At 47.1% G+C, this 24,502-nt stretch overlaps 1 protein-coding gene across 1 annotated transcript in view; it reads right to left on the bottom strand.

Moving 5' to 3' along the window:
• The window catches only part of PLPP3 (phospholipid phosphatase 3), a 44,332-nt gene extending 20,878 nt beyond the window's left edge, over positions 1–23,454 (bottom strand). Inside the window, exon 1 of the mRNA XM_021542100.2 lies at positions 22,696–23,454. Within this exon, the coding sequence (XP_021397775.1) occupies positions 22,696–22,834 (139 nt within the window). The 5' untranslated portion in view covers positions 22,835–23,454. The remainder of the gene's footprint in view (positions 1–22,695) is intronic.
• Between the last annotated feature and the right edge of the window lie 1,048 nt (positions 23,455–24,502).

Below are 24,502 nucleotides of genomic sequence, written 5' to 3'. Positions count from 1 at the left end.
GCACAGTGGTTCCAGCTGTCCTTGGGCCAAGACAACAGGTCTCACACCCAGGTCCTACAGAAGGCATTAGGGAATACTTGTCGACCACTAACTTGCTTAAGTATCTGTGGGTTTGTTTACACAGCTAGCAGTCAAAAGACATCAGAGGGTTTTTCCTTCTAAAATGAATAAAAATAATAAATAAAAAATGAAGCGCTGTTGGGTCTGACCCAAAGTTGTCCGCAGTACATTTGTAGTGAACACCACTTTCTAGATGCGATTAGCAAGGGCACCATGCATGTTGTTCAGAAGTGTCACCAAAGTAATGTTCCCCATGTTCTCCACATGAACCACTCTCTGGATTTCACTTTGCGCAATCCACTTTGGCTGCTTTTCCTATATGTTAATGGGTTTGCCTAAGCCAGGATTACTGCAGGGTTTTGTTAGTCTTAAGAAAAAAACTCCATCGCCTGTGAACAGGGACAACACATACTGAAGTGAAATTTTCAGGTACTCAGTAGTGGTCTAGGCCACTCCTCAGGGCCCCTTTCAGATCCTCTGAAAAGCTCTGGAAATGGGTTAATTGCAAGTTCTGGGCCCTGAGTTGCTTGGCAAGGCAGGACAGTTTCCACCACATGTGTGAACCAGTGAGGAACAGTTCCAGAACTGCCCGCCCGGCTCAGATTTGGTAAATAAAACTGGACATCTCATGTGAATCCAGCTGATCTTCATTCCATGATTTAACCGTTTTGATGCCCAGCCAGCTTGGCCCCAGAAGCCTGCCTGTGATGCCAACAACCCCGTTTTAATGGGCCACTTAAAAAATCCTTAGGTTTGTGTCGGAATCTGAGGTATTGATGATTCTGAGATTGTAGAAAGTCTCTGTCTTTCTGCCCCGCTGCCAAAGCAGAAGTCATAATTCGTCTGTGCTGGTTTCAAGGTTGTTTATTCTGTTTATCTCTGACATGTTCTGCTGCCCTGCCCAGCTCTGTCCTGCAGGGCAGCGTGTGGGGCTCTGCCCTCAGTGGGATGTTACAAACATTAAATACCACAAACTCCCTGGGCTGGATTTACAATAACGTGCCAATATCTGTCACCTACGTTGGACAGTGTTTCCCCAGCCTGAACCAACAGGAAAATGCCAACACCACAGTGAGACATGGAGGGCATGAAGAAGGAGAAAAAGGACAAGGCACACCCAATTTCCTCCATCTTGTGCCCTCTGAACCCCTAATCTAGAATCCTAAAATTTTCCTTTTGCACCTGTGCCACACTTAATTATTACTTATATCAAACACTCAGAGCTGGTAATTCATCCTGTAAGATTGAAAACTCTTTTCCACGGACAGAGATCACAGACAGTGTCTCTGGGGTCTCTGTCCAGGGGGGTTCCTGACCCCTGCCAGGGTCCCAGGGCAGCCAGGGCAGCCAGAGGGAAGCCCTGCATTCCCACAGGTTTCCCAGTGAGGAATGGCAGGGAAGTGCTCAGGTCGCTGGGTGTGATCCGGTTCCGCGCGCGCGGAGCGGCGGCACGGGGTTGAACTCGGGGAGCAGACACACCACGGTTACGTGGCTCATTGTTACTCCTCCAGTTCCTCTTGCTAATGGCTTTCACATGACAGGTCTGTAAAACACATGTTCCCACAGACAATAAAATACATCTGAAAGCTAAAACCGGCCCTAAAAAAAAAAGAAATTAAAAAAATACATTAAAAAAAAAATAAAGAGACAATAGTGTTCCTATATATTCTGTGAACACAGGAATAATAAAGATTTGTTTCTCCTTCATTCATTGAGCAGCATGGGGTAGTATTTCCGTGTTTCAATTATATGTACACTTGCCACTGCTATAATAAGAGCATAAGTGACCTATATGGGACACATTTTCATAAAGCACATAGGCATAGTTTGGAAAATCCAATGGGTTTGTTTTCTCTCCTACAAACTTGTGGTTTAGTGGGATATTGCCAATCAAGTCTTGATATTTTTCCAGCAAAACACTAACCTCAGATTCCCTTTTTTTTTTCCTTCCCCTCCCCTTTTTTTTACATGAGAAACATAAACACACTCCCTATAACTGAGTGAATATTACTTAGAAGACATAACATGCCTTCGATTTTGAGGGCTGGATGAGAGGCTGCTTTTTCACCCAAGGAATGGAAGACCCCAGCCCACAGCAAATAATAAATTATGCTCAAGATGGCTCTTCTTCCATGAGGTTATTTATTTGGAGGATGGGTTGTCTGAGGGACTAGGTCACCACCCACAATTTTTTTGTCAAGGAGACTCCAGCACAGAGTAGTGGTGCCAAAAGGCTGGCAGAACATGAGCCTTGCAGAAAAAACAATACAGAGGGAAGTCTGGAAGAAGGCAGAATATTAAACACAGGGAGAGATGCCTTTGGGATCCCTCAAACAAAACACCACAGAGACATTATTCACACTAGGAGATCTGCCCGAGGCAAAAGGATCCAGAAGTGGGGCTTACAACCCACACACCTTGGAAATGGAAGCAGAGTAGGGTTTTACTGTGAGGATGGAACTTCTGTTCTCATCACCTCTCCTGCTCCAGTCTGCCTCTCTGAGTCAGCATTTTAACAGGGAATTCAGAGCGTGCATCCCTGGCTGCAGATCTACAGATTCAACAGCTGAACTCCATAAAGGTGCTAAATCTTCAACATCCACCACTTCCTATCCCTGCACACGGTACCAAACTATTGAGGATACAAGAGGTTCACTGCAGGAAACAGTGACTTGCACTGAAGTGAATGACAGATGTACAGGGCAGGCAAAAAAATTACAATGATTTTGGGGATATTCCATTTTCTCCAAAAATGGTACTATCTGGTCATTCTGTCTGTGGGTACAACTCACCTACATGTGCAGACTGACTGCAAAATCTTTAGGAATGCTGCAGAAGGGCCTCACATCCTCCTTAATACTGGTATTTCCATGCTGAGAAATAACAGAGAAGGCTGTGGACCATGTCCTTAAGCATGGACACAACACTGGCACACCCAAAAGGAGCTGTGCAACAGGAGCAGGGCTGCTATCCCCATCTCATGGGAAACTAAATCATAAAACAAAGGGATTTGATCCTTCCAATGAAATGAAGGTAAACAATGCTGAAATTACCTTCTGACCTGTAACATCCTTCCCAAGGTGAAGGAAAGTTTCTTTTCCTTGTACAACGGGGATTTTTTTGCTTTAATAACAGAACAAGGAAATCCCAACCACAAGCTTTTATCCAGCTCTGCTGTAAGAGATCAAACATGGCTCCAAACCATAACAGAATTCTCTCAGGGACTGATCTTGCCCCATCCAAACAGGCTCAGCCCCGCTCCGAGTGGCATGGAGCAGGTGTGGACACTAAGGAATTGTGCGAGACACTGCGGGATGCTGTGGGGCTGGACATTGAAAAATGATGTTGCTTTTGTTGGGAGGAAGTCCAAGTGACTTGGTGACCTCTAACTGCTGGTGTCCTGTGCTAAGGTATTTCAGAGCAGGGCTTAAATTTATTTGTCTTTCTATTTAATAAAGCCAATCGAGTTTGGAAGTCTAGCACCAAGGAAAAAATATTCCTTTCTTTGGTCAGCACCTTTATGAAGAGGCAGTTAATAGGCAATAATCCTGGGAAGGCTCCTTTAAAGCTAAAACCCTAGCACCAAGCCTAAACAAACCCCCCCATGTACTCTCTGACCAGCTTGAAATGTGCATAAAAATCAAAGGCAGGAGAAAAAAGGGCTCTGTGTTGGGTACAGCACTTTGAGTCTCAGAATCTTTGAGAAGTTAACACTTGTGCAGATTTAATAGGGGAAAAAAAAATTTTTAAAGGGGATAAGCTTTCATTGGCCACTCATCAAAAAGTGGAAGGAGCGTAAGACAAGAGGCATTTGTGCAGTGACCCACCCAGGCCACTCTCATCTTCCCAGCCCAGCCTTCACCTTTGCACCAAATTAATCACCATCACCACCTTTTCCTTTTTAAAGGTCTGGTTTTGATGGACTTTAGGCTTTTTTTCCCCATTAAATCTCTGTTCTTTAACCCTGCAGGTCAGTGGGATGTTGCTGGCTATCTCAACAAAGCAACAGTAATTTCTAACAAGTATTTCATGATGCTTTTTCCTGCCACTATCCAGGCTCTGGGTGTTCTTAGGGTTTCACTAGATTAGACATCTACCTAAGTAAGTGAAAAAGACCATTAATTAATTTGGCAGGGCTTGAGTGGGGTATCTAATTCCTTACTCAAGTCACACTGTAAATATTTGGGTACCTACAAGAGACAGGCTCTCTATTTGAAGTACTTAGTGGCTGATCTTGGGTACATATAAACTTTATTTAGTTTACAATATTTGTACATATTTAAAAATGCATATAAACTAGATTAGCCTACGGTAGGCTTTTATTGGGGCTTTAAAAGTTGGCTTCCCAAAACTTTCAGAGAAGAACTGCAGCACTGCAAGGCCAGCCTTGGCAACTGCTGCAAGAGCGAGCAACTCTCGAAGCCAACTTACACTGTACATGTATAAATATAGATATAAATACATAAATAAAAGTTAATAACCCAACAAATAGAAGTATTTTCAATTTGTGTCGTATCAGGCATGTGCTGTCAATCAAAACAGAAGCCAGCTCTGCACCAGCACTGGGTGTATCTGAAGGAATGGGAGTGTGGTCAGCTAAAAAAATAATCTGCAGCCCAGTATCAGCCAAAATAAGGATCGGATCCTACTGCAGACTGGATCAAGCTATTAAAATCAGATTTTCAAAGATCTTGAAAGCATCAGTGATGTGCCTCCATCCCAGTGTTTTTTGACTGAACCTGGATATTTGAGGACTACATATTCACTAGGACAAGGAGACAACTGGGTAACCATCAGCTCTGCTATTTTACTACCTGCACAGTCTTAATGTTCTTCACCTTGATTCCAGCAGTCCAGCAGACTGATCTGTGCATCTACCTGTATTTTGGAAACACATCTAGTATCTTTGTTTGCAAAACAGATTCCCATTCAGCTCGATTACAGTTCCACTACTCTCAGCTGACACATGAGGAGAGAAAATTCTCCACACAAACAAACCCTAGACTTTATGGTAAAACAGGTACCTGCTTTAGAGTACTAAAGAACCTATAAACAAGGATCAGTATATATTGCACTTCTGTGATTTGACCTGTTTAGAAAAGTTCTTGGGCACAAAGGTCTGGTTTCTGCCAAAAAAAAATTAAAAATTAGTTAATTTTTAGTTGCTGTAGTTTTGTTCATGTAGTTCCCATGAACATTTGCCCTTTCTATATTAATTTGTCTAGGATCCTTCCTATGAAAAGAGTGACATTTTTGTTTTCCATTTTACTATTTCTACTTTTCATCTAAATCATAGGAACTTCAAAGCAAACCTCACCATTTTAGGTCCACCAGATGCTACAGATTCCAAAAGACTTCCTAGTGGCAAACATTTTGACTCAGATGATATTTTCTGGGTTCTTACTTTTTTGGGGTTAGTTTCATTGTTTTTAGTAAGAACTGGATAATCAGGAATTTTGGGCAAAACATCTTCTCATGCCTGTTAGTGCAATAGCAAACAAGAAGAAAGCAAAAAATATTAATTTTCTATATAGACAACCACACAACACTGATGACCCCAGGCTGCAGAGGTATTTGAGAAGTGCCTTTAAAAAGAACCAGAGGTGGTGTCAGAAGTGACAGGTGTCTCTACCTGCTGCCCAAACCCATCCTTGGAAATGTTCAAGGCCAGGTTGGATGGGACTTTGAGCAACCTGGTCTTGTGGAAATTGTTCCTGTCCATGAAAAAGACAAGCTTTAAGGTTCCTTCCAACCCAAATCATTCCATGATTCCATGATATTCATCCTTTGTGGTTAATACCTCACTCTGCAACTTGGAGCATATTTATTAACCCAGACATCCTGGGAGAATATCATTATAAAAAGGTTCTTGGTTACAGATTATTTAAGGCAAATGCCAAATTATCCTCTTGCACTGCAAATTCCTCTGGATTTGAAACCAAGAGTAAGAATACTTCCTCATGTGGCTGGAGCACAACGTGCCAGCCTCACGCTCCAAGAGTTCCAGATGAACAGAAATGCTGCCATTGTTTTTTTTTTTGTGGGAGAAAAAGTGCTTTTAGTTAGTAGCTGTCACCTATTTTCGAAGATATGGACCACATACAGAGGAAGAAAGAAAAGGGAATTCTACAAAGAATATTAAGTTGATCTTCATGGGAGTTTGGCATGAGTTGATGCATCAAAAAACCTTTATATTAAAGTGCACACTTATTTTCAATACCTCAGAATGCATTAATAAGAACAAAAGGTCTTATCCAAGCCACAATATGTAGGTCCTTTAAAAATTCTGCATTTGTGGGTAAAGCAGATTTAAACCAGACTGGCCAACCAAGAAATTTGGAGAGGGGGAATATAAAAGACATTACCAAGAGGAATCCAGAGCCAGCTCCAGCCAAACTTGATGGAAACAAAGCCATCATTTCCCATTGTCTACAGCAAGGGATAAAATGCAACACCAATGAAAACCCCAAAGTGTCAACACCTTTTGAGGCACCTCTGCACATGCATGTGCTTTGGAAGTCTCACAGATATGACAAGCCTGACCTAAGATGACCCAGCTTGAAGAGAGGGGGAAAAAATTAAAAAAAAATAAAGATGTGGCTGTGAATTCTGCAATGGTGAAGGCCAACAGCTTGTGTGAAAAACACACTGTGGTGACTATGATGTTTTCAATTACAAATGGAGTGAGCAGGGTTTGTTCTGCTGGTCAGCAGGGTTTGGAACGAGCCTCTCACCACCACCCCTCTGGGCTCTGCCTTCGAGGAAGGGCTCAGGCCACTGCCCAGCCCCAGCAACACTCAACACCCCCTTTCTTTTGGGGGAAACCTAAGGGATTTCTGCCAAACCAGTGCCTGAGCAAAGAAGTTGCTCCCCTTCGTCCCTGTCATCCCACTGGCTGGGTGAGCACTCATATTTCCCCATATAATCACAACTTCTGCTCCTATAGAATCACAGAATGATAGAAAAAATTGGGTTTTAGAAATCACCTAGTTGCAACTCATGCACAGGAATGTCACTGACTAGATCAGGTTGCTCAGGGCCCCATCCAACCAATTCAATCACCCTCTACTCAAATGGAAAATTTTGTGAGCTGTAGGTGCTGTTTTAATCCATAAAATAGCAAGCAAAAAGTCCTTATCTCAGCTTCTTGCCCCCAAACACCCCAGAACAGAAGCCCTGGCTCCTCCTCTTTGCACAGACACTCCAACCCATAACAAGAACAGGTAGAAATACAAAACTGTAGTCAGTGTAATGCAGCCAACAAAAGTGTATTATTTTTAACTTAGTAAAGACACAAACCATATGAAGCAAAAATAAAGCCACTAAACCTAGTCAACATTAGGTCTCTTAAATAAAAATTCATCAAACTTCATCACTGAACTTCCTAAAACACTTCCTTAGCACCATGGCCAGGCAGTGCCACTGTAATTAAACACATTTTTGGGAGCAAGTGCCCCTATGCAGGAGGCAGCAGAGCCCCTGCCCATAGCCCTGAGCCTGCCACCAGTAGCTTTTTGACCCAGTTCTGTCAATGTACCTATTGTAAATGCAAAATCCTTCTTCAGATTTGAAGCAGCAGCCACCTGCACAAATAAGGCTGGGTTATAACTCTGTAACCCAATACAAGCACTGGAAGCTTAAAAAGTTTGTATTCCTTAAAGCACTTCTGACCTCTTCCTTAAAAGTTCACTAATCACTTTTAATTCATAATTTATTTCCTCTTAATATACTTGCTTTATGTAATGCTCCCCTTTCTCCCCCACCCCTTCCTCTCCTCCTTTCTTTTTTCTGGAAGTTCCCCAGGAGAAAATGGTATTACACAACTCCCTTGATTAACTGGAAATGAAGCTTTTCCCCCTCGGTAGTCGCGATTTGGTAGAATTTCCAGGACATAAAGCACGGCCCAGAGTGCTGAAAGGCAGAGAGACGTGGGTGGAAGTGATCCAAAGGCCCTTAAAAGTGATGGGGGTTGATCTTGGTGGTCCCCAGAGCAGAGCTCTGAAAGCCTTTGCCTATTTATCAATGGGTTAAAAAAGTGTAATATTACCATTCTTCTTGTTCCTCTGTATTTTGACTGCACAGAGTGACATCCTAATGTGTAGCAATACATGATATATCTGAGATCGTGCTGGAAATGTTAAAAAAAATAAATAAAAACCATGTTCCTAATTAAAATAGCTTTGTATTACAGGGACACCTCCCTGCCCACAGAAGTTTTGATGGAAAGCAGCTGGGAATGGGGTATTTTGGAGGCAAGACATCACCTGCAGTGACAGAGGTGTCCACCCCATGCTGCACACAAGGATTTACCTATCTTGGCCCATCTGCCCCTGGATGAGACCCTGTGAATTATTTGTGCCCCTAAAAGCCAAACAGATTTTTTTAGGTGCTTTTATCCCTCTAAGAAACTGAAAATTCTGCAAATCCAGTGTAACAGTAGCACTGGAAACTTCACCACCATGTTCTGCAAGCACAGGGCCAGGCAGGGTGGGCACAGCCACCTTGCCACCCCAGCCCCTTTCCCATGCACCTGCCCATAAAAGCTGCATTTTGCAGCCAGGTGACATCCCATAACCCTATTTCTTTAAGGGACAGGATGAACTGGGCCACATCCTAATGGCACAGGCAAGGAGCAAGGCTCTATTCACACTGACTCGAGGGACACAACATGTACCATGCCTTTTAAAACCAAAAATGGACAACTCCCAATTTCCATTTCCAGCCTCCTGCAACAATGCTGTGCCCTGCTGTCAAGGAACGTGTGAATAAATTGAGGAAAGAAGGTTAAGGAAGCCCAAGGGAATAGGAGTCCCTTTTTCTTTATTGCAGTTAATTTTGACAAAGGCTCTTCTGTTTCCTCTCCTCCCCCCTTTTTTATTTGGAAGGGCTTCGTGCCAAGCTGCATTATTCCTCTTCACCATGGTACTGCCATGAAACCCGCCTGGTATGTTTGCCTGAAAATCACAGGTTTTCATGGAAATTGTTTTTATCTCAACAACTACTTCCTTTGTCACCTCAGACATGAAAAGAGGAGAAGGGCTCAGGCTGAAATCCCATCCCAGCAACAAAACATCCATGAAAAAGCACCACGACCTTCCAAACCCAGCCCCATGAAAACCTGCCCTCCCAACAGGGCAGAAACCCTTCCAAAACCCTTTTCACCACCTCACTCAGAACACCAGTGCAACTGCAAACCCATGAGAGATGCTGTGCACAGCCTCAGTTTGAAACAACGAGGCTTGGGAAAAAAAAAAGCATCCCATTGGTGGGATTGTTTTGAAGTATTTTTAAGTGGAAATAGTTTCTTTTCTTGCAGCCCATCGTGGCAACCAGAGCCCTCTGGCTCCTGTCAGCGAGGCAGGAGCTCCTCAGGGGTGTCCTCTATTTCCAGCCTATTTACTGCTCTGCTGAGAAAGGAGCCTATAGATGCTCCAGTTCTCAGATTTGGGACTTTGGAGGCACTGGGTTATTCAACAAACCAACCCTTTCTAAACACTGTCAAAGGAGTGATTTGATGCCTTTCAGTGCTTACCATACAAAACGCTGAAAGACCAGAGGACTTCAAAAGCCGCAGGAGCGGAGCTGGAGTTTGGCAGGAGTTCATTAGCTGCCTGTGTCCTTCTGTGTGTGGCTTGTAATTACATGCAGACCCAGTGCCAAATCCTCATCTAGTGAGGGGCACCAATTAACGTGCTGCTGCATGATTCACAGGTAGCTAACGTCGAGATTTATACACCCGGCGTGCCAAATAGCCCATGCGTTTTTATTATTAATAATATTATTATTATTGCTTTAAGCTGGCCTTTTTTCCCTCTTTCCAAGTTATAATACAAAAACAAGGTTTTGGCAGTAAAATTGGGATTGTCCAGCCTGTTCCCAGGGCCACACGCTGGTGGGCCTGATCCTTCTGACACTGTGTACCACATCTGCAGGGAAATGCACATCTCTTGGAGCATGGGCCAAGGGCTTGCAAGTTAAACCACCTACTGTGTTTTCCCTTTGTAAAAAGCAGAGGTTTTCTGCTCCAAGGGGGAAAATTGTAAAATTGAGGCACCCTTTGCACTCTGTACTTGGCTTTCCTGCCGCTTGCACCCTCTTACTCCTACAGGTAGCAAAACAATAACAGCAGAAGCTTCAAGGGCTGCTGGGAGAGCTGAGGAAGCAGGTAACTAAGAGTGATAATTTACTTTTTGAAGGGGAAATGTACACAAAACTGCATCTCCTGTAGGACAACATAACAGTTGTTAGTTTCTCTGACAAAAGATTAAAAAAAAAAAAACCCACAACAAAAAAGAGCCTTTCTTCTCTTACTTGAAATCTGCATCCCTTTGCCTCTCTTACTGGAGATCTGCATCCCTTTGCAGCCAGCTGGCTCCCCATGCAGCCCTTGGCAATTAAAACCTTGGGAAGTCAAACACAACAGCATGGAAGTGAGCCTTTTGTTTTCCTGTTTTGTCATTCCTGTCTTGTGTTTGATCCCAAGATTTCTCAGGCTAGAGGGAAACCATGGGCCCAGTGCAGCATCTTGGCACTGGCTGGGCACAGGTCTCCAAGCTCACTGGTTTGCCACTGCTGATGGTGAGCATGGAGACCCAGGCCTCATCTCCTTCTGCTTGACTTTCTCTTTTCCAAAAATCACACTGCTCCTCAGCCCTGGGGGATAACAATTCCAGGAGGGCTGCAATACAACCCAATGCTTGCACCGCTTTATCCTTCTCTAATAAACCTTTCACTGCGTTTGACACGATACAGGTCTTGTCCAGCCATGAAAGCTTTCCTGCTTATCAGGAGAATTTTTAATCAACCAGCAGGAAAAACATGGCCTGACATTTTATTGCTTCCCTGTGCTTTGCTTTTAGATGTTTCGGTTTCTTCCAGCTTGTACTCTTGCTAATCTCTTTAGCCAGGGATCAGGGGAAAACCTCAAGTTTTCCATGCCCAGCAGCTTCCTCCAGATCATTTGGAGTCAGGGCAGGCAGAGGAGCATGGGGACAGTGGGGGGTTTATGGTGGGATGGAGAAGAAGGCACCAAGCTCTCGATTCACTGCAGGTTCTGGAGCAGGATTTTGTCCTGGCCACAATTACAAAACAACAAACAACGTCTGTGGGGAAGGGTCATAAGAAGTTCAGCTTTCCTCTATTAAAACCATCTGGTGCCTATAAAAAACCCCAACTGGTTGGTTGGGATGGTTGGTAGCACCTCCTCCCTGCTCAACTCTTCCTGGCACCTCATGGGAACGTGGTGGCACCAGAGTGTCACAGCAAGGGACAGGGCAGCCATGGGAATGGCACCCCCTCTACTCTGCATCCCTCCTGCTGCCACAGCATGCACCTCATTTCACTTCTTATCTGAGCCAGAACTTCTTTACGAGGTGCCTGTCCCCTCAGGAACGCCAGCTCCTGCCAGAGTGCCCTCAGTGAGCCCCTGAGAGGGCTGAGCTTTCTGAGCAAAATAAAACATCCCTGTGAGGCCTGCGTGGGACCCTGCAAAGGGTTTCTTCAGGTCACAGTCACCAAAGGGTCCCCCTCCAGCATCAACAGCGAGAGGCACCGCAAAACCTGCAGGGGATGGGAACCTTTATTAAAAAAATGAAACAACAACAACAACAAAAAAACTCAAACCTCTCCTTTGTTTCCAACAGAAATAAAAGAAAGGGGGGTGAAACAAAAAAAAAAAAAAAAAAAAAAAAAGAAAAGAAAGGGGAGGAGAGCTTAGAGGCAGCTCCCCAGCCTGTAACACAAAACCAGGCTGTGCTGGGAAACCTTACACCAGGCGGCATCCAGCTCATGCACTCCTGCTCCGCTCGCCGCCTCCCGGATGCTTCCCCAAGCCCAAACTGCCCTTGAGAGAAGCCAAGCCTCAGCCCCTGCTGAAAAGCCTCTTTGTTTGGATTCCCTTTCCAAATCAGCGTATCCTGAGATTGAACTCCCTTCCACCCCTCTGCAGGGTTTTTTCATGTTGGGATGCCTTTGGCAGCAGCCGGCTCTGCCAGCAGGTCTGCGGCCCCGCACAGCGTTCAGGAACCCTCACACCAGGAACCTTCTCCACCATGAAGCAGAGAAAGGCAGGGAACAAGAAAGTATTGCAGAATTACTTCAAAAGGTCCTTTAATCATGGATTGTGAGCAGAGGAGCTGAGTTCTCCTTAATTAAACAATAGCTTTAATCAGCCTTCAATAGCTGGCATTACTCAGAGGGTGGTGAGGCCCTGGCACAGGTTGCCCAGGGAATCTGTGGCTGCTCCATCCCTGGAAGTGTTCAAGGCCAGGTTGGAAAAGGCTTGGAGCGAGCTGGGATAGTGGAAGGTGATGAGTTTGAAGGTCCCTTCCCACCCAGACCATTCTATTGTGTGACATTAAGGCAGACCAGTGAGCTGACCATTTTGTCTTTCTTAAACTGGTGTAACTGAAAGGAAACCAGACAAGGCATCAAAGAAACCCAGGCACGAGATCCAGTCCATGCACACATCACCAAAAGGGTCTGACCCAAGTACTGCTGTGAGCTTTCCATCCAACCCCAAGGCCATCAGTCTCTAAGGCCATCAAAACAGACCTCAAGTCTCACTGTACACAGAAATAAAACACATTTTCTTGTACTGCCCACTCTGTCTGCAAGCTCAGGGCACAACTCTGCTACATCCACACAGCCCCTGACAGGCAACCGGGGTCTCCTATGTCCCTTGGGACTTGCAAACACCCCAAAATCCTGCATTCCCACAAAAGGCAGGGCTGTGGTGCTCCCAGGGCAGGATCTCTGAGACCCACAAACAGCACCAAGGTGGTAATTTCACCCCTCAGAGAAAACACAGCACATCTTGCAGCAAGGGAGTGTTAATATCAGCCTGCTACCTGACACTAAAGGGAAAATCCTCTTCTCCAAAACCAGCCTCAGGCCCAGGACTTAAAGCAATTTCACGGGGGAAAAAGATGTTTTTCACTTGCAGGCAGCTTTAATTTACTTCAGTGTTACATCTTTCCCTGCAAAAGAGAAACCCTGAGATTTAAGCAGGTGGGTTTTCAGGCTCTGGACCCAATAGCCACTTGTGGCAGAAAACTTCAGCAAGAGCAAAAGCAAAGTACCTGTTGTTATATCCACAATCCTGATGTATCCCAAACACTATCCCACTTGTCTGGCAATCTCAAACATGCTGCATGCCTAGATTCTGCAGTGGCTCTGAGTTTTAAACACAGGAAAACTTCTTTATGCCCAGGGTGATTTATCAAAACAGGCTATCTCCAAAATGCAATCTGGCTTTTCCACGGGTTTTACATTTGACAAAAATTCATACCAGCTCAGTCAGAAAAAGAAATGCCACAAAACTTCTCCTTTAAGGAAAAAAAAAAAAATCCCAAACCACCCAACCCTCACAGCCCAATGCTTTAGAAATGCTTCCACATGCTAATCAGCCTCCTATTCAGTTCCAGACTGAATAGGACTCCAACAATGACAAAGAAATACGCTGAACCTATCCCACATTTCATCCCCTTCACTCAAAATGTTGCTGTTACCTTGGTTTTCAGCCGCTTTGTGGGAGCTGCAGCAGAATGACAGCTGCATGCTAAAGCTGCAGGGATGGTCAAGAAACCAGAAGGGCTGAATGAAAAAATATCTGGCCCAGATTATGTGGGAAAAAAAATGGGATTATTTGAGGGGATAATAACTGATGGTGGAAATTTTTATGAAAGTTAGTAAGAAAAAAAAAAGGAAAAAAAAAAAATCCCTGAGTCCTCTACAAAAAGCACAGCCACTTGTGGTCAGGCAGCAAAGGGAACTTTCCCTCAGCCTGGCAAGTATGAGTAGGATAAAAGCTCCTCCAAGCCCTTTCCTTTGAGAATCATCCATTTTTGTAATGTATCATCAACTGGCAGATGCCTTAGTGCAGCTTTTCTTCCACATCCTTAACCTGAAAAACTCCAGCTCTTATTCTGGGAAGGGACAAACCAGCTCCTGCTACAGTGGGTGAATCCAAGGCTTTTTCTCTTTTCTCCAGAGCATGGAAGCACCACAACAGAGGCACCTGGGTAAGTTTTCCCAGGAATTCAGGTGGGAAGCTGCAGGACATGTCCTGGGGACACACTTCAGCCCCAGCCCTGGCAGCCATGGACTCCTCCATAGCCACCGAGGACCTGATTTCAAGACACTTTGGGAGGCCGGGCAGGACTGGTGGGATCACTGAAGTTTGTAGCTCCAACGGGGACTTCAGGAAGGAACCAGAGGTGCCTGAGCAGCTCTGAAAACCTCACTGGGCACCTGGGTGCTCTGTGCTGCCAACACTGCCTTCAAAGTGTGCCCTCGCCGGGCTCCAGCCTGCCCACGCGCCCAGGCGATGCTGCTCCTTCTGCTGCCTGCCCAGATTAGAAACCCCCAGAGGCACAAACCTCCCGTGATGTGCCCGGGCAGGACCAAGGGCAGCACAGCCTGGCACAGGGATCCTCGGCCCAGCACCTGAATTCAGGGAGAAGCAGCTCCCCAAAAAAGCAAGGGCCATCTGATCAGTGATCAAAAGAGCAGCTCCAGAAACCTGCTAACACCAAACTGATTCACTGCTATCGACTTCAAAGGAGTTTTGCTGCCTGCCATCAGCTCGCCAGCCATCCGAAATTACTCCCTGAGCATCACTCAGAACACAAATGCACCCGGTGGTTACTGACCAGACCTGCTTATCAGCATTTCACCACGCTGTTTGAGACTTTCCCTTTGGAAGCCAGCACTTTAAAGGGTGGTGGGCCTTGCAGAAAAGCCTTGGAAGCCCTCAAAATGTTTGGGATGTGGGACTGGTTGCCACGGCCGCTGTGCTGCAACACTGACCAGAGCAAAGACCTCGCTGTCAGCTGGCTGGGAATGATATCCAGGGCTGGGCTGGCTGCTCCCTCCAGGCTTAAAGGGAAGCCCATCACACCACCCCCCAAAAAAAGTCATAAATGACCTGCTGAGTGTCAAGGGGACAGGAAGCTCAGAGCCCATTTGGCACACTGGCTTTCAAATTCTGTGGCTGGGCACTTGGAGGATGTGATGAGCTCTCAGCTTCATATTAATGCTCAATTAACAGAAATGTAATTATTATCTGCGTGCAGTGCCTGCATAGTCAGACACAGGGGCACTGCTGGCTGGCCAAAAATGGCAGTGATTTTTTATGATTTTACAGGAAAGTACCTAATTTCTTCTTTTGTGCAGCACCATACTGACACTGCTGGGAGGCAGAAGCCCTCTGAAGGTGTATAATTTCTTTCAGGAGGGATGGCTGCTCAAAACATCTCACCAGTAACTTTCACTTCTTCTCTTTAAACCCATGGAAGGAAGAACCATGCTGTTCTCAGCTCCAGCAGCCAGAAAAGATGGTGAGGCTCCAAGAGGTGCAGTCTGACACCTTCAAGCTCCCAAAGCAGTGAAGGACAGCTCGGTCCCACAGCCACCTTTGATGCTCAGGGCTAGGTGTGGGTGAACCCAGCAATGCCAACTGCTCCAGCCTCAATCTGCTGTGTTTTCCAAGCATCACTGGTATGTTTTATCAGAAAACCCTCCCAAACTCCTCAGTGCCATGGCCAACACATCTTCACATCTTTCCGGGCAAGGGATGCGAAACTATGGGGAAGTAGTAGAGGATTATGAGCAGCCTCCATTGACTCAGTGTCAGCACCACTGTCAGAGCAGCTTCAGCACCATCTGGGCTCTGGCTGGCAGCCCCAGCCTGGCCCTGAAAGAGGGCACCATGTGCTCAGAGAACACAAGGTCGTGCATGGATGCAATCCTGTTCCAGAGCAGGAACAGGAACACACAGCACGAAGAGCACAGGCATTTTCAGAGCATCACAAGCTCTGGAGTTAAATTACATGTTCTGCTTGTAACTTGATTTGATGCAGAGTCTGTTTTCAACCCTCTGTCTCCAAAACATCCAACACATGTGAAAAACAAGCCCACTTACGTGACTGACTCCCAGGGATGGAGTTCCATTGGAAATTGTGGTACTTCCAGACCTGCCACGACAAAGCTAATTTTCAAACTCATTCATGCCTTCTCTTGGTAACAAACTTATGCTTAAGGCTTGCTTTCAAACTGTTTGCATCAAAGTACAAACAAAGATATTTCAAATTCCCTGTTTCTCGTGGCATTCTGCTTCCTCAGGTCAAACTGGAGGAGCAGCTTCTGCTGATCACGATCCCACTGTTGCAACTGAGCCCTTGCAGGCAGCTAAGAGGCAAGAAGGGATTCTCCAATTTCCCAACAGCTGCTCCAACACTCCCTGGCCACAGACACCTGATCCACACGAAGGAACTTTCCACCTGCTCTAAAACTGTGGAGCAGGTAGTGTCCCTCCAAAGTGGATGTCATGGGAGAGAGTGAAACGGAGGTGGGGTGGCTTTGAAAGGGATGCAAGTGCCCTTCTGGGAAAGGGGGCCACTGATCCATGAAGGGATGTGACACACAGGGCACCCTCCTCTCAGCTTTTGGCAAAACCCAGCCAGCTGAGGTATCTGGAAAGGCAGATGGAAGGTTGGCCACAGGCTGGGCCTCCAGACATGCTGGCAAGGGTGGAAGCACAGAAGAGCGTTCAGAAAACTGACTTCAGGCTTTTATAATTACAGGATAAGCGCTGGATTACTTTAATTCACCTCTTTCATTGAGGTTTTATCATTCTCATTTCTGAGCCTTTTTGTTTGTTTGAAATATGAAACCTGATCTATCAGAAGAGCTGAACAAGGCCCCAAGACAGATCAAAAAGGAAGAAATGTGTAAAAAAATAAATATATATATTTGTGTATGACAGCACTCATACAAAACCCCAACTGGCAGGGGGGAAACCCACATCCTAGAGGGGGTTTCCCTGCTGGGACACAGCCCCTTGGGATGCCAGGGAAGCTGCTGTTCCCAGCTCTGGCTGTGTGAATGCTGGGATAGGAGGGTTTGAAGGCTGCTGCCTTTCCCCACGCTGCCTTCAACAGGCAGGCCCTTGTTCCAGGCACAGGCAGGCCCAGAGACCACAACGGTCCCTTCTGGATTACTATGGATGAAGTGGGAGCATTGTATGAAGGGAACGGGGAGGATGGAGCCTGCTCTGCCAGAGCAGAGCTGGGCCTTTGCCTCCCCCTCTTTGAAGGCATTTCAGGCAGAGATGGGGCCACACAAACACCCTGCCTATCTCAGATGCTGAAGAGGGGCCCTGGTTTTTGCCAGAGGTTCCCCAGCTGTGGTATGCAAACCATTTTTGGGTGGTACAGGGAGCACACGCATCTGGAGAGACACCACCAGCCTGTATCCAGACAAACAGAGTCAGACCAAAGCAGCCTAGGAAAGGCATGCATATTAAATTGAGATTTAAAGGGTATAAAAATAATCCGTTTGATCTGGGAGTGATGTTTATATTATTTGCTGTGCTCACTACAAACAGACAATTAAAAAAATGTCATCTGCTGTAATTGTGATTCCCATCTCCTGCCTGTCTCAGCAGCAGGTACACAGGATTCAAAGCACTCCTGGCCATGAAGCAGTTGCATGTAATTCTGCTTTTCCTGGAGACACATCTTCAGGTTGGCCAAGTTCCACCAACTCAGGAAAGCCAACAGATTTATACCCCTGAGGACTCGGTCTGCCATAGGTACAGCATTTCCTTGTTCTGCAATTAACACCTCAAGTATAATTGTCACTAATAATCTCTTTTTGGTTGTATTTTTTTGTTTGTTTGTTTGTTTGTTTTCAAGAAGCAAATGAAGAAAAAGTGGATTTCAAACACCTCCAAAATATTTCTCTCGCCTTTACTTCCAGTCATCTTTGGCTCCTTTGGTCTTTCAAGGGAGGCACAACAGATGGGTATCACACTTTAGGTGCTGACTGTTGGCTCAATAAGAAGCTTTTCCAGGCTTAAAAAAAAAACCTCCTTTACTCTCAAGTTATGGCAGAGTCCAACTGCACAACAACCTCATGCCGAGGTGCCACTTCTGCCAACATGCCTTTGCCAGAGCACCTCCAGAGCAGCCATCCCTGGCCAGGAGCTCGCTGCCACCAGGAGATCCTACAGGTTATGGGGAGATACATAAACATTAATGACCAAACCCCACCTAGGGATGCTCAAAACACGATGACGACTCTCCACCCACACAGCTTCTCCCGTGTGGTGTGGGCTCCGTGCTCCCCGACACGGAGGAGACACAGCATGAAGGCAACACCGAGGGGTTGAGACTGCCCAGCTGGTTTGGTGCAGCCAGGTTTGGCTCAATGTCTTCTTCAGGTGCACAGAAAGATGTCAGCCATGCAACAAGTGAGTGCTGCGCAAGGGGGCAGTCCTAAAAATAAAAATAACAGCCCCAACCCAAACAAAGTAAAGTTGCTTAACTCAACACATCCATCCAGCTTTACACCATCCAAATAACTCTAACCTCACCCCTCATCTCCAATTCCTCCCACTCCTTATACTTAAATGACAATCCCAGGCCTGTGTGCACCAATTTTTGTGATGAAGTGACAGGGCCCCTGGCAGAGCTCAAATCCTTTTTGCTTCTGAGACCTGGAGGACTACACAATTTTCTACACAGAAGAGGGAAGTCAAGAGTAATCTAAACTGTTAGCCCAAATTATAAGATTATATACCCACTTACATAAACATGTCAAGGTCCAACTAACATAAATATTTACTTTCAAAGTTCATTTTAGCATCAAGCTCGCTACAGGAGATGCCAAATTTGTGAGAAAGCTGCAGAGATATTAAGGTTGTAAGAGGTCTATCCATCTGTTGCTTCAAAAAACCTTCCCAAGGCAGTAAAACTTGTGCTGCACAGATTAACTGGGATTGACAGAAGAGAGAAAATTAAATTAGAGGCAGAAAAGAAGAAGGGCAGTAAATTATGTGCAGTTTAGATCCCACCAGCCTGAAACATATGCTCCCATAAACCCAATTTCCACAAGCCTCAGAAGCAGGTATGCCAGATGAAATCCTTCTATTTTATGGCACAAGCAGGACTTTTTGGAAGCTGTTTTACCTGCACAAGCTGCACAAATACAAGCTACTGAAGACCCTCATCTGCCCTATCACCCTTGCTGACACAGCCTTCCCCTCTTCCGAGATTAAACGCTTGACTTAGCACCCGTCAGCGGAGCACAGGTGGCTGCTCAGGGCTTGCTGAACACCAGCAGTCCCTGCCAAGGGAAAACAGCAGGTCTGAGAGGAGTAAATTTAACCCTAGATGCTACATCTGTGGGGCCAGGCTCCAAAGCATCCCCCCTCAAGGGTCAGGGCAGGAGGTTTTTCCCACCTGGCCACATCTCCTGCATCAGGAGGAGGTTTGGTGGCTGTTGAAGGACAAAACCCCATGGCACAGGGAAAGATTCCCTGGGGATCTGGTCTAGCCAGGGTCACCCCAGTCCCCCCAAATAACAGCTGCAAGCTCCAGGTAGGAGGTGCAGTAAACTCCTGGCAGAGGGATGGGCTGAGGATGATCAGATGAAGGTGGAGTGAGGTCCACCCATCACGCCTCTTGTTTTGCTACTCAGAGAGTTCCCCCACTGCTCTACAAAGTAAAGACACCAACCAGCTCAGCAGGGGGAACTTCAGACCTGCCCAGACCCCCTCCATCATATTTTCAGATGTTTTGCAGCGATCAGGAGACAGGGACAGGGCAGCAGGGATTCTTCCACACCACCAAGCTCGCCTGTGGCCTTAACAATTTCAGGAAGCATCTTCTAACCCTCTAAACAGAGCCCTCCCAAGAGGAGGAAGCAGATGGAGAAAGTTATTTTCCCCCCTTGCATGACCTGCTTTAATAAATGCACACTCAGTTCTTTTCTGCCTCTTTTTACTGAGTTAAGCACGGGCACGGAATTTCTGGGAAGTTCACGGTGTCGGCGATCAAACCTCTTGTTCATGCAAGAGCCCAGGGATTTATGAGTGCCAAGTGCACTCATTAGAGGAGTGGGCTGGTCGTTCAGTAACATCCAGCTCCCTGCCAACTCAACTCAAGTTGGAAATGCAGGAAAAATGGAGGGTTTGGTGCAGCGGATCTTCATCCAACCAACTCCACCAGCCACTGGCTCCGTGACCCTGCTCCCCAAGAAAGAAAAGATACAAATCTTCCTCTTATGCACTTGCTATCAAGATAACCATTGTGCTGCTTAAGGATGAAAGACAAAAGTGGATCTTTCTAACTACTCTCACCAAATTAAAGCTGAAGGAAGCTCCTGATAGCTTAGCTTTACTACTTCAGACTTTCTTAGATGTTTATGGTAATTGTCTTCTGGGTAATTTGTTTAAATTTGTGTGTAAACAAAGGGTTTGCACACATCTACAGCCTCACACAGAGTGTGTGTCATTTCTGAAAAACATTCCAGCCATAGTTCACTCTTTTCATTTTCCCCTCAGAGAAAACCAATTCAAGGCCAAATTATGGCATTACCTGCAGCAGGAGCCAGTGCAGCGTCACAGGCCTCTGCAAATCAAATGGCCAGTTTTAATATTTCCTCAAGTGGTCCTCAAATGAGAAAAAGCCTTCTGTTTCCCTGCTTCTCTGAATGTCTTTGGGCAGCTGCTCAAGAGGCGTAACTCAGTTTGACTGCACTGGAGGCCACTCACTGGCCATGTGCCCACATGCACCAGCAGAAGATCCCTCCACCTCAGAAGAAGTAATTTCACTCAATTCTCCTCGTTATCTTATATAAGACTTCTTTCCCCCCACTCTATATGTTAATATCCATCAACTTGTACCTGTCCACATTTCTCTTACAGGAATGATTGAGCTAAGGCATGTTTTTTCCACTTTCCAAGTGGTTTTTGGGGATGTTTTTTTTACAAGAAAATGGGAATCAAGTATTTGCAAACTATAAGGTCATAGTTTTCCCTAGGAAAAGGCAGAGGCAAGAGGAAGCCAAGCCTCCCATGAGTGGGGCAGCTTCGACAGCAATTCATGCCCAGTCATCCACTGGCAGGTCCATCTCTCCTGGTCCTGGTGTATTTGCAAAGCCCATCCCCAAACACACATCATGACTATCCATCCCCAAACACACATCATGACTATCCATCCCCAAACACACATCATGAGCTATCCATCCCCAAACAACATAGATCATGGGCTCTCCATCCCATAATCATCTCCCTCACCATGTCCCACCCATGCTCCTCATCTGCCAGTGATCAGTCAGATCTGAACTTTCTGTTGCATTCATGCTCTTGCATTTAAATACTCCTCACCCTAAAAAACAACAAAAACCCCTAAACAAGCTAACTCTGGTGTTTACTTCCCGATTTCCACCTGTAGCAACCTGAAACAAAGCAACAATCAGAGTTTTTCTGTATCACATTATTCCCTGCCAACAATACTTTCCAGTGATGCTTGATAAGTCCTGTTTACCCAAACTAGCACAAGTAGAATAACACATGTCAACCAACTGCTTTTTCATTTAGGACCCTTAGCCCAGAGAAGGGGAAGCAAAACGCTTTCCCCATTCAAACAGCACCTACTCATGCCAGGAACGCCTCAAGTTAAGAAAACTTGGGTAAATAAAAGTTTAAAAGTTCTGACTCCTAGGAGCTGTTTTACTAGGAATTCGACTTTCTGCTTAAATAAGTGAGGTAAGCCCAGCCAGTTATGTTTCTACTTGTATTAGTTGCATATATGGGATATCATAATAAAAATACGAGTATTTTTATTTTTTCCAGATCCGAGAAGATGAAGCTTTCTGCACTGGCCCCTATGCCTGTGGGAATATAAAGAGAAAACCATGCCTCCCCTCCTAACGTATTAGTGCCCCCTAATATACACCAGATGATCAATAAACTGCATAAAAATTAAATCAAACTGACAGTCTTTAAAAAATGGGCTCTAAGCAGAAACAATTGTTTTAAAGACTGTGGTGTCTGGAGTATTAAACTCACGTGCTGTTGTGTTATTAATCTCTTTGTTGGAAGCCAGTTGATTTCCCCTGCCTGTATCTGTCAATTAAACGTTCAGCATCGCAGCCACAATGGAAGGGTTGATGTTTTGGAACGCAAAAAGTTTTTTTGAGACTCGCTGTTGACAGTTCCCTTAAATGCCACAGCGTCCCCAAAAGCCATCTCATCTCCAGAAAACCGAGCGGGCAGGCAAAGCCAAACCTCTGCCAGAGCGCTCCGAAGTTTTAAAGGAATGAGTTTAGAGAGACGCGAGAAAGGAGCGCTGGTAAAGCCGCCAGCAGAGCGGCGAGCGGAGCGGCAGGAGCTGCTGTTTTCCATTAGGAACCCAAACACGAGCCGGGCCGAGCGTAGAGCGCTGCCTCCACCTGGAGCCGGCCCCGGCGCCGCCGAGGAGCCGCCGGGCGCGGGGCCCGTGCCGGGGGCAGCCCCGGGGCGCATCCCCGAGCCCACAGTGCCCCCTGCGCACCGCCGGGCCGCTCCCCTCGGCCGGCACGGCGAGCAGCGAGCCACCGGCACGAGCGCACCGGGGTGCGCGGCTGCCGAGCCCGGCGACCCCCGGCCGCCCCCCGCGCTGCCCGGCCCGGCCCGGCCCGGCCCGGCCCGGCCGCCCCGCTCGCCGCCCGGCCCGGCTCTCCCGGCGCCGCCGCTCCGCTTTTGTTCGGGAAGCGGCGCGGCCGCGCTCTGCCCGCCCGCCGCGGAACTTTCCCACAAGTTGAGTCCCGGGGAGCGAGGGAGAGGGGCGCGGAGCCCGCGGTGCTCACCCATGACGAGGCAGAGGCAGTCGAGGCAGATGAGCAGGGCTTTCTTGCTGCTGCTCTTGGCCGGGTTGTTGTTGAGCGCCGGGCTGCCCCCATTCTTGCTCTCCGGCGGGATCGCCTTGTCGTACTTGTAGCTCTGCATTATCGGGGGCGAGCGCCCGGGACGAGCCGTGCCGAGCCGAGCCGGGCCGTGCCGGGCCGCAGGAGCCGCTCGGAGCCGAGCCGAGCCGAGCCGCGCCGCCGCCGGGCTCGCACGCCGTGCGCCGGGGAGGTGCTGCCCGCGCCGCCGGAGCCGCTCCCGGCCTCTCCGGTGGGGCACGGCGAGGCGAGAGAGGCAGGCGGGTCTTCCCGAGGAGAGAGGAGGGGAAAAAAAAAAAAAATCAAAGTAGCAAAACAAAAACCAAAACAAGCCCCCCAAAAAAATCCCCCGATCACCAGGAAAGCAGCGAAGAGGGGCAGCGAGTGAGAAGTTTGCGGGTTGTCCCAAAGACGGTGGAAAAGTCCTGGAGGAAAAGCCGAGGGGAAGGATTAAAAAAAAAAAAAAAAAACAAAAACAAAACCCAAAAAAGCAACGTGTATATGTATTTTTATAAATCGATATGTGTGTATGTGTATGTGTGGAGGTCTCAGTCCGGGAGAAGGTGCGGGGCGATGCTGCCCCGGGGGCAGGTGGGCTCCGCGCTGGGCTGCGCTGCGCTGCGCTGCGCTGGGGGCTCCCGCCGCGCCCGCCCCGGCCGCTCTGGGAGCCACCGGCTCGCTTCTGCACTTTTATTTCGCGAGGCGCTTTCCACCCCTCAGGAAAAAAAAAAAAAAAAAAAAAAAGAGAGAGAGAAGAAGAGGAAAAAAAAAAAAAAAAATCAGTCACTTCGCCTCGGATGGGATATCCAAGTAAGCACAGCCCCTTTCCTGCATCTGACATTTTACATACATAATGAACTCCACATTTTTTCCTCAGGGAAGTTAAAAAAAAAAAAAAAAAGTTAGGAGCTAAGTTTTCTCTCGAATGAGGGAGCCTCTAGCGTTCGTTCGTACAGGAGTGCAGGGGGGAAAGGAAAACAACCAGCCGATCCAAGGCTGCAGGACTCCCGAAAGCTGGGAACGGTGCAAGGGGCAGAAAACTAACAACAAAGAACTTCATAAACATTTTTCTCATGTTTTTTTCTCCCTGCCCTCCAGCTCTGTTCCGTGTGCTGACGCAGGGGAGGGGACATGATGTGTGGGGTACCCACAGACCAGACCTGGGCTGAATTTTGGCTGTGCCACCCTGCCAGGTGCCATCCCGAACCGGGGCAGCTTTGCCCTCCCGCAGCAGCAGCACCACCTACATAAAATGAGCGCAACGAGAGAGTTGGGTGAGGGATTGTTGTGTTGGTTAATGGCTCGTTTGGTCTAATTAAAAATCATCAAGGAAGTAAAGGAAAGGTTTCCCAGGAGCCCGAGCTGGCAGGAGGGCAATGCTGTGCTCTGAGCAGGGGTGCAGGAGGTGGGGAGAGAGCTGCTACCCCAGGGAGCTGCCCAGGACGGTGCTTAACCACTTCTCCTCTTCGTTTTGGGGCGTGAGTTTGCCCTCAGCCTCTCCCCTGTGTGCTGGCACATATCCTGCTGCATCCCTGGTGTTTCCCAGGCAGGGAGAGTGCCCAGCAAGGCCACCCTTCCCTGCTGCTCCTCCTGGAGCTGCAGACTACAGCCAGGGCAAGGGCAGGTTTTCAGGAATCTGTTCAGACACTGGAATCTGTTCAGACACATACACGGGCACACTGAGGCCAGCCTGGGAGGGAGGAAGAAAGTGAAGAGGCTGTTTTCAAATTTT

This window comes from Lonchura striata, chromosome 9 (genome assembly GCF_046129695.1).
Source record: "Lonchura striata isolate bLonStr1 chromosome 9, bLonStr1.mat, whole genome shotgun sequence".
NCBI lineage: Eukaryota > Metazoa > Chordata > Aves > Passeriformes > Estrildidae > Lonchura > Lonchura striata.
This window is presented reverse-complemented; position numbering and strand designations above follow the sequence as displayed.